The sequence below is a fragment of the Bison bison genome, unplaced genomic scaffold (genome assembly GCF_000754665.1).
Source record: "Bison bison bison isolate TAMUID 2011002044 unplaced genomic scaffold, Bison_UMD1.0 scf7180017864519, whole genome shotgun sequence".
Classification (NCBI taxonomy): domain Eukaryota; kingdom Metazoa; phylum Chordata; class Mammalia; order Artiodactyla; family Bovidae; genus Bison; species Bison bison.
This window is the reverse complement of record NW_011495072.1, coordinates 17,114,109-17,125,108: the sequence shown is the minus strand read 5'-3', so window position 1 is coordinate 17,125,108 and position 11,000 is coordinate 17,114,109. Positions and strand designations below refer to the sequence as shown.

The following is an 11,000-nucleotide window of genomic DNA, read 5'->3' as shown; positions in this document are numbered from 1 at the left end:
ATTCAAGTAATTTCTACATATATGCATACTGCTATGACAGCTGTCACAACACAATCTAACTAAGTTGTTTCAGTTGAAAGATAACTAAGCACTACTAGAGCCATCTAATGGCAAAAACCAAATGCAACCCAATATATCTATATATATTATATTTTAAAAGCCTTGAGAATAATTGTTTAATTAGAGAGAGCATTTCATTACAGGGTGCTATAGTGAAAGGAATACACATTTAGGTTATTCTAAAGTCATTGTAAAAGAATGCATATATGTGTTTTTAAGATTTGTTTTTTAATAGGAACTGGGGAGAAGGCTGGGGTTTCATGCCTTCTGACAGGGCACTTGTCTTTGTTGATAACCATGACAATCAGCGAGGGCATGGAGCTGGGGGAGCATCTATTCTTACATTCTGGGATGCTAGGTAAGAAACAAAGTTCTCCATTTTTAAACCTACATTTTAATGATGTTAAAAATATTATTTTCTTCTATAATGTTATAATTTTATGCCTTTTAGACTGTACAAAATGGGAGTTGGATTTATGCTCGCTCATCCCTATGGATTTACACGAGTAATGTCAAGCTACCATTGGCCAAGACATTTTGAGGATGGAAAAGTGAGTTTTGGTGCTGTCCAAAATATCTTTTTCTCAAACAAAAATAATTAATTTTGGTTTAATTTCTCATGATGGTATTACATTCACTAGTTTATCAAATATTTATTAAGTGTAAATCTGATATAGTGCTCTTTTAACAATGCAGTGGATATTTAAAAATCAAAAATGAATGATCTCTGTTGACAGAGTACGTAGGTTGTTTCAAATTATAACAAATATACACTCTCAGCCAACCGGCCTACAAAAAAAAATACCCCTTAAAAATAAGGATACAGTGAGTAAAATGTATATTAAGGTATTTGGAAATTTAGTGAAGTTTACTTTTCAAACTGGAGATTTCAAATGTAGCATCATACAGCAACTTCATACCTCAAGGGGAATATCTATCTTCAGATAGATATTTCTCTAATTTCTAGTAGGTCCTTTTCAAGTTTAGAAGTCCACTACTACTTTTTACAGAAACTCATTCTATTCTTAACAGCCTTAATATTTAGGTGTTCCTTTATATTGACCCAACTTATAATTTCCAGTACAATTAGTCTTTTTTTTATTTCTGATGTCAGGAGTCATGGCATATGTTCATTTTCCTTTCTCCATAACATTTGCAAGGCTTTCTCAAGACTTCTGCATGCTAACAACTCTTAGTTTTATCCGTCATTCATCATACCATATGATTTAAGACAGATATTGATAACCTTCCTTGACATAATCTTTCTTTTCCTATGATTATCTTTGAAAGTACCAGTCAGAAATTTGGTCAATTTAGTAAAGGATATTGTTATATTTTGATTAATATATTTATTGAAAAAAGGAGAATGAAATAAAATAATATGTATTTAGCAATTATCATCTGTAAAGCATTTTTACATATCTTATTCAATTTTTATAGAAACTAAGTCATATCTTCATTTTATAGAAGAGGAAAGTGAAGCACAGAAGTTATGTGTATTAACTAAGTTTTCCTTGTTAGTAGTAACAGAACCTGTTACTTATTCTTAGTAATAGAACCTAAGAATAAGAATTTAAATCTTGCTTTTTCTAACAATAAAGTCCTTGCCATTTCAATGACATTATACTCACTTCCAATAGTGATATTGAAAAGTCATTGTAATTCCTTGGAAAGATAATGAGAGGGTTAAAAAAAATCATTCCCTTGTTTGAAATACGGCACTAGAGAATGAAAAGTTAGGGATAAGAGAAATTCAGTAAAAATACTGAGCAAGTTGGATAGTAAATGAAGACACTACAAAGACACAAATAGGACAGATTGGGTTCGGTGTACTAAATGAGTGGCTCAGATGGTAAAAATAAGGACACATGTAATGTTAAAAATGTAAGCTTTTATCAATAAATGGTGCTGGGAAAACTGGATAACTACATGTAAAAGAACGAAATTAGACCACTTCCTAACACCATTCAAAAATAAACCCAAAATGGATTAAAGACCTAAATGTAAGGCCAGAAACTATAAAACTCTTGGAGGAAAACATAGGCAGAACACTGACATAAATCACAGCAAGATCCTCTTTGACCCACCTCCTAGAGTAATGGAAATAAAAACAAAAATTTAAAAATGGCACTTAATCAAACTTAAAAGCTTTTGCACAGCAAAGGAAACTATAAACAAGATGAAAAGACAGTCATCAGAATGGGAGAAAATAATAGCAAATGAAGCAACTGACAGAGGATTAATCCCTAAAATACATAAGCAGCTCATGAAGCTCAATATCAGAACAAATAACTCAATAAAAAAAGATGGGGGGGACATAAGACCTAAACAGACATTTCTCTAGAGAACACATACAGATGGCCAGTAAACACATGAAAAGATGCTCAACATCACTTATTATTAAAGAAATGCAAATCAAAACTACAATGAGGTATCACCTCACATCAGTCAGAATGGCCATCACCAAAAGATCTATAATTGAATGCAGGAGAGGATGTGGAGAAAAGGGAACCTGCTTGCACTGTTGGTAGGAATGTAAATTGATACAGTAACTATGGAGAACAGTATAGAGATTTCTTTAAAAATTAGGAATAAAATTATCATATGACCCAGCAATCCCACTACTGGGCATATACCCTGAGAAAACCATTATTAAAAAATACACATGTACCCCAATGTTCATAGCAACCCTATTTACAATAGACAGGACATGGAAGCAACCTAGATGTCCAGTGACAGATGAATGGATAAAGTTGTGGTACATATACCCAATAGAATATTTCTCAGACATAAAAAGGAATGAATTTGAGTGAGTTAAACTGAGATGGATGAACCTAGAGCCTGTTATATACAGTGAAGTAAGTCAGAGAAAAATAGATATATTAATGCATATATGTGGAATCTAGAAAAATGGTATGTTTGAACCTATTTGCAGGGTAGGAAGAGACTTAGACATAGAGAAGAGACTTGTGGACACTGCAGGGGAAGGAGGGATGGAAAATTGAGAGTAACATTGAAACATACATCACCATATGTAAAATAGATAGCTAGTGGGAAGTTGCTGTATTATTAAGGGAGCTCAACCTACTGCTCTGTGACAATGTGGAAGGGTGGTATTGGAGGGTAGGGCATTCAGGAGGGAGGAGGCATGTGTATACTTGTGGCTGATTCATATTTTTAAGCAGCAGAAGCCAACACAACATTGTAAAGCAGTTTTCCTCCAATTAAAAAAAAATTGAGCTTTTAAAATTGATTTTTTTTTTTTTTTTTTGCTAATTGAGGATGTTAATGATTGGGTCGGGCCACCAAATAATAATGGAGTAATTAAAGAAGTTACTATTAATCCGGATACTACTTGTGGCAATGGCTGGGTCTGTGAACATCGATGGCGTCAAATAAGGTAGGAATACTTATTTAGACATATCCTCTAATAATAAACTTTCTTAACATTTTGTTTTAAACTATTGAAGCAGTCATCATTATTTCACATGCTCTTTTTTTTTTAGGAACATGGTTATATTCCGTAATGTGGTTGATGGACAACCTTTTACAAACTGGTGGGATAATGGTAGTAACCAAGTAGCTTTTGGAAGAGGAAACAAAGGATTCATTGTTTTCAACAATGATGACTGGTAAGTAAATATCAGTTAAAAATGATATTTTATGCTAATATTCTTGGTTTATTCTTTTCCTGCTCATTTGCTTTTTTCATCTCTGAAAAATTCTTTAGATGGCAGATTAAGAAAACATAATGATCAGAAAAGGCCAGAAGAAAAATGATGATGATGACTCTTATTCTTTTGAGCTCTGTTTATACGTACTTTCTTTTCTAAGTGGAGTTATTTTTTGTGCACTCTTGCATATCTTTGGTAGATATGATGCACATGTATATGCCCCTCATATAAAGTACACAGCATAGTTAATAAAAACTTTGTGAAATTTCTAGAAGAATGTCTTCTAGGGATTTTAAATCAATAATGGGAAAATGTTCCCTCTAGTCTGAAATATCTTTTTCTATAACTTTTTTTCACCTACTCTACTATCTGGTTTTTTTTGGTCTTCTTTTTCACTTTCCTGTCTCTTTGTGACAAATACTTTTTAAAGCATATATATAATGAATACATATAATACATATATAGGTCATTTAATCACCTCAGGAGATTTTTGAGTTTTTGTCTGAGACATCTCATACTGATTTTCATTTATGATACTTATAATTCTCTACCTCCAGCATACTGTTTCCCTTATAGAACTATAGCTCAGAAGACCTCTTTGCAGGCAGTTGCAATGTCTTAATCCAAGGCCAACTTCCATTCTTCTTAGCCCACTCTAGGCCGACATATATTTCACTGACAAAAAAATAAATAAAGTATATACTTATCTTCCCCAAGAATTCATTGCTAGTCCTTTGATGTCTGTCTTTTGTATGTCTGTCTTTTGTAGATGGGAGAAACAAGTTTATGAGACATCTTTATATTTTGAAACTGTATACTTCTTCATAGAAATGTGAGATTATTTTTATCTGCAACCTCAATTTATTTTAACTTCTTAAAAAATTTTTGAAGAAATAATCAAATTTAAATTCTTGAAAGTAATAAGTATATTCTTAAGTTCAGACAAAGGCAAATTAAAAATATTTGTGTTTACCAAAGGTAGTAATTTTCTCTAAGGGACATAAGTCACTCAAATCTTCACTGATACTCTTCAAACTTTTTTTTTTCTATAAAATTTATTATTGACTAAGAAACTCTGAAGTCCTCTATAAGAATTTTGTTGGCTCTGATAAAACTATTTACATCCACTGAAGAGGTCTTTGTGTTTGAATTTTATTTTAATTGCGAAATTGACTGCTTAGAGTTCTATAGCACACAGTTAAACTATTTTAGAGACAGTCTCTAATCTTGATTTTACTTGTGGAGAATTCAAGTTAAATCTTAAATTTCATTTTTACAGGGCGTTATCTGCAACTTTGCAAACTGGTCTTCCTCCTGGTACATATTGTGATGTTATTTCTGGAGATAAAATTGGTGACAATTGTACAGGAATTGAAATCAATGTTTCTTGTGATGGTAATGCTTATTTTTCAATTAGTAACTCTGCTGAGGATCCATTTATTGCAATTCATACTGAATCTAAATTATAAAATTTAAATTAAATATATGTATATATATGCCCAGAGAAATAAAGTTTCTTTTATTATATATGTAATATGTAACTTTTCATGATTCATTAATTTTGGTAAAAGCTATAATAATCAACTTGAACAACTCAGAAAAGCATAAAAAATGATAATTATAAGTACAATCAACATTTTGTTTCATTTTAGAAGATTCTCATTATTTCTCAAAATAATTTCTAAGAACTCAGAAAGGCATGTTGAAAAATATGTTTGTTGCCATTAACACCATTTGCCCAGCTATGTATCTTTAATCCACATCTGTATTTCTTACATAAAATGTTTCTAACAGCAGCACAGCATAGCTTATTTAATGATGATTCCCATACAGTCATACAGGTATAACACTTGGGTATTTTTCACAATATAAAGACCCTTTCATGGTTAAGAAATTAAAAAAATAAAATAAATTATGTAGTCTATAGTTCTTAATTCTCTTGAGCTCACAGGTATCTTCTCCTACTTTATATTCTTTCTTCTTTTTCTTTCCCTTTCATGTTAATAGCTTTAACATGATGATGTTGTATGGCTTTTGTTCCATCTCTTAACCCCTAATGTGGATGTATGTTTAGGTAGGGCTTTCATGGCACCCTATACTCAGATTTTCTTCCTGATCTTTTAGCTATTTATTCTCCTTCACTTTGACTGTAAATTTGGAATTTGTTAAGTCTCTCATCTAGGGTTTCTTATAACTCTCAGTTGTTTTATTTTCATGATTGAATCAGAAAATAGAAGCCATATCTTGGAAACTCTCTTTTCACCCATCAATCTTGTATCTACATTTGCCCCTTTCATATTCTTCTTTCATCCTATCATAATGAGCATAGAGCACTTCATTTTACCGAAGTCCATGCCCTCCATTTTCACCTTTTTGAGGACTTTATTTCTTAGATTATCCCTTTTCTTCTGACTTAACAATCTTTCTTTTTTAGTCCCCTCTCTCAGCTAAATAAAATCCATGACTCTCAATTTTTCTCTTCCTTGTCAAACTCCTAAGTTTTCATGACACAGTCTCAACGTCCTCAACACCAGTCATTTTTCATCCCCTTACTCCAGTTTCCATCATTACTTCATTTAATCTGCTGTTGTCAACATAATCAAAAATATTTTTGTTACTAATACCATGTACTCCTTTATCCTCATCTTGCTCTGTTTCACTACACTATTCAATATGGAGAGACACTCTCACTTCCTCTCTTCCTTTGGTCTCTATGATTCTACTCTTTCCTTATTTTCCTTTCCTTTGCTGATTGCTCTTTTTCAGTTTTTTTTTTTTTTTGGATTAGCTTCTGTTTCACCTAAGAACTCAGTTGGATTTAATTCTCTGTCTCTCTAACCTCTCTCTAAGTGATTGCAATCATTTCCATGGATTTAAAACACATGCTTTGGCATAGAGACCTGAATCTGCCAACCAGAGCTCTTCTTCACCTTCACGTTTACAACAAATGCTTCACATCTCTACTTCAGTATTTCACAGACATCTCATATGTGGCATGTCCAAAATGTGACCTTCAATTTTTGTCTTCAGCAAACCTTTCATACTCCCTGCTGCTGTGTTTCACCACTTACTTAGAGACCTGTGATATTTCCTTCATTTTTTCCCTTTCTCTTAACTTGCCCTTTTCCCCCACATAAACCTTAAATCTACTAATTTTTATTCAAAATATTTCTTAATTCCTTGCACTTCCTTTCTTGTATGCTCTTCATTTTTCTTACCTGTGTTTCAAAACAACTTGTATCCTATTTGTACTGCTTTACTTCCTCAACTGATTTACTGGATTCCTTGATCGCTCAGTTGGTAAAGAATCCACCTGCAATGCAGGAGACCCCGGTTCAATCCCTGGGTTGGAAAGATCCACTGGAGAAGGGAAGGGCCAGAATACCCACTCTAGTATTCTGGCCTGGAGAATTCCATGGACTGTGTAGTCCATGGGATCGCAAAGAATTGCACAGATTCACTTTCAGATTGAGTTCTTAAACAATATGTACCAGACTCTGTTCTGAGACTCAAGATTCAATAAAGACCAAAATAGAATACTATCTCATAGTATTATGGTGAGTGGTAAGAAGGAAAGTATAGAAAGTCATGAAAATACGAGGGGAATTTGACCTAATCCTGGATAAATATCTTTGTAGAAGTGGCCTTTGAACTGAGATTTGAATGATAAATTTGAGTTAGTTAGGGAAAGAGATGAGAAAAGAACATTCCAAGTAGAAGAGACAGAATTTCCTAGATGGGTGAAGGAGCTGGGTGAGTTTGAGTAACTAAAGATTAGTATGGCTAGAGGAAAATATAAAGAGGAGAGTCTGGGAGATGAGGCTTCAGATGCAGACAGGTATAACCATCCTGTAAAGAATTTTGGCCTTTTATCCTAAGGTAAGTGGTAATCCACTGCTCAATTTTGGAAAGGTGATGGTGCTGGTAGTGGTTTTCTAATTTGAAAACATCACTCTGGATGCATATAGAGAATACAATGATTAGAGAAAGGGCTAAAGTAGATGCTGATATTGCAATGAACCCCTCCATAATCAAAAGAATAGGAAGTTCTGTTAGTCAGGTATTCTAATAGTAACAATTTCAGTAGATATCCTTCATGTTTTATTTTCCTGGACAAGATCTTTAAACTCTAGACAAATATCCTTGCTGTCAAATACTGTTATCCAATAACAGAATGCCTTTCAAATATCCTTTTTGAAGTTTGCAACCTTAAGTTCATAATGTTCATCTTCCTTTCCCTTCCCCGGGTGGGTATAGACCTTATTATCATGGTTACTGACTCCTCTCTTGAAAGGGTCCTCTGGATAGAATTTTATATAAAAGAAAGCAGGTGATTCTGATATGTTACAAAACTGCTATGAATTGTTCCCAGGCCCTGGCTTGTGATTAGTTTCCTTGCATCCATCCTGCAATGCATTTGTTATAAACAATAAAGTCTGACTTTAAATTGTGAGTCTGTGGTGTTTTGTATATAATAATATTAGTAAAATAAGAGAGTTTAGTCATTTAAGAAAAGGATGGCTAGATAGTAGCAGTGGAGAGAAAAGAAAAGTCAAGAAATATTTAGATGGTAAATTAAGAATGTGATGCTGAATTGGACCTGAGTGACATAAAAGAACAGGGCTTCAATAGATGAAACCAGATTTCTGGTTTGCAGAACTGAATGACTGGTGATGCCAGTCACTGAGTTATGGGACCGCTTATAAAGAACAGGACTTCCCTTGTGGCTCAGCTGGTGAAGAATTTGCCTGCAATGCGGGAGACCTGGGTTCAATCTCTGGGTTGGGTAGATCCCCTGGAGAAGGGAAAGGCTACCCACTCCAGTATTCTGGCCTGGAGAATTCAATGGACTATACAGACTCCAGTATTCTGGCCTAAAGAATTCCCTGGAGTGTACAGTCTATGGGTCACAAAGAGTTGGATACGACTGAGTGACTTTCACTTCACTTCATAAAGAACAGGAGCCAGCTGAGCTAAAACCTGGGTTAAGAGCATCTGAAAAAAAGTAGGGGCAAACATTCAAAAATGTCTCCAAAGCGAAAAATAACATGTCATATTTGAGAAAATGAAGAAAAGCCAGCATGACTGAAGGTGTGGTATTGGCAAGGAAAGAGCAAAACTGAGGCTGGAGAGCTGGGTTCATACTAGGTAATGTATAGTTCTATAGGTTATCGTAAGGGGTTGAGAAATTATACAAAATGTTTTAAAAATTTAGTGGTTTTAAGCCTGGAAGTTTGTAGTTTGACTTAAATGCTATGACTAGTATTCTGTGAAAGTGAAAATCCCTCAGTCGTGTCCAAATCTTTGGACTTCTATACAGTCCATGGAATTCTCTAGGCCAGAATACTGGAGTCTTTGTCTTCTCCAGGGGATCTTCCCAACCTCGGGATCGAACCGGGGTCTCCTGCATTTCAGGCAGATTCTTTACCAACTGAGCTATAAGGGTAACTGTTTGTAAAATAAATTGAGATAATAAAAGAGGAAAGAAAAATATGTCAATTTTTGAAAAGTAGAAACTTCTTAAGGATAAGGCCTTGGAATAGACATGCATCTCTCAACCTCTTTCTGATTTTTCCCAAATTTAATTAATTCCCAATTACCCTGATTTCTCAGGTCATAAATGTCATAGGATCTCAATAAAAATATTATAAGCTTAGTACCAGATCACCATAATGATGAGAATATCTTAAAGCAATTCATACAAATTCTTTGGTTTCCCTGTACATATAAAAGTTATCTTTATACTGTAGTCTGTTAGGTATGCAATAGAATTAGACCTTTAAAACTGTACTTACCTTAATTAAAAAATATTAATACTTTATTGCTAAAAGAGGCTCTCATCTGAGCCATCAGTGAATCATAATCTTTTTGAAGTAATATAATCAAAGATCACTGATCACAGATCATTATAATAAATATAATGAAAAAGTTTGAAATATTGTGAGAATTGCCAAAATGTATCAGAGAGACACAAAATGAGCACATGGTGTTGAAAAATTGATACTTATAAATTTGCTCATAGACCTTCAATTTTTAAGAAGTGCAATATTTGCAAAACAGCAAGGAATGAGATATGTGTGTATTTGACAAAATTCAATATCCTCTCAACAAATGAAGCACAGAAGGAATGTAACTCAACATAGGGCTTCCTTGATGGCTCTTTGGTAAAGAATCCACCTACCAATGCTGGAGATGAGGGTTCAATCAATAGTATCCTTTCCAGAAGGAAATGGCAACCCACTCCAAAGTTTTGCTGACAATGCTCATGGACAGAAGTGCCTGGCGGGCTACAGTCCAGGATCATGAAAGAGTTGAACACGACAACTAAACAACAAGCTCAACATAATAAAAATCATACATGACAAGCCCACAGATAACATCATACTCAAATGTGAAAGTCTGAGAGTTTTTTCTTTAAAATCAGGAACCTCACAAGGATGTCCATTCTCTCCACTTCTATTCAAAGCAGTATAGGAACACATTAGGCAAGATAGAGATGTAAAAGGCATTCAAATTGGAAAGGAAGAAGTAAAATTGTCTATGTTTGTAGATGATAAGATATTATATATGGAAATTCTTAAATACTCCAGAAAGATACCTCTTAGAATTAACAAACAAATTCAGTAAATTTGCAGGATACAAGATCAACATGAATAAAATCATTATAATAACAACAAGCCATCAGAGAAATTAAGAAAGCAATCCTGTTTTCAACAGCACCAAAAATAATAAAATACTTAAAAATAATTAGTCAAGGGAGTGAAAGATCTGTTGGCTGAAAACTGTAAAACATTGAGGAAAGACACTGAAGAAGACATAAACAAGTAGAAAGATATCCTGTTTTGGGGTTGGAAGGATTAACACTATTAAAATGTACATATCACCAAAAATGATCTACAGATTCAATGCAATCCCTGTCAAAATTGCAATGGCATTTTTTCATATAAATAAAAAGCAATCTTAAAATTCATATGATATCACCATATACCTTGAATATCTGAGGAAATCTTGAGAAAGACAAAAAAAAATCTGAAGCATCACTCTTCCTTATTTCAGACTAAATTTCAAAATTATAGTAATCAAAATAATACAATATTGGCACAAAAATAAGGCACATAGGCCAGTGGAACAGAGCTTAGATATAAACCCTCACATATATGGTCAAACAATCTTTGACAAGGGTGCCAACACCAGTCAGTATGGAAAGGATAGTCACTTCAATAAATGATGCTGAAAAAAATTATTTTCTACAGGCAAAAGGATGAA

The 11,000-nt window shown here is 33.6% G+C and overlaps 1 protein-coding gene across 1 annotated transcript in view; it reads left to right on the top strand.

The window, feature by feature from the left end:
* Positions 1 to 6,420, top strand: part of LOC104981711 (alpha-amylase 2B-like) — a 24,397-nt gene extending 17,977 nt beyond the window's left edge. Inside the window, exons 7-11 of the mRNA XM_010830955.1 lie at positions 296 to 418; positions 512 to 611; positions 3,342 to 3,460; positions 3,567 to 3,692; positions 5,014 to 6,420. Of these exons, the coding sequence (XP_010829257.1) occupies positions 296 to 418; positions 512 to 611; positions 3,342 to 3,460; positions 3,567 to 3,692; positions 5,014 to 5,203 (658 nt within the window). The 3' untranslated portion in view covers positions 5,204 to 6,420. The remainder of the gene's footprint in view (positions 1 to 295; positions 419 to 511; positions 612 to 3,341; positions 3,461 to 3,566; positions 3,693 to 5,013) is intronic.
* The last annotated feature ends 4,580 nt before the right edge of the window (positions 6,421 to 11,000 follow it).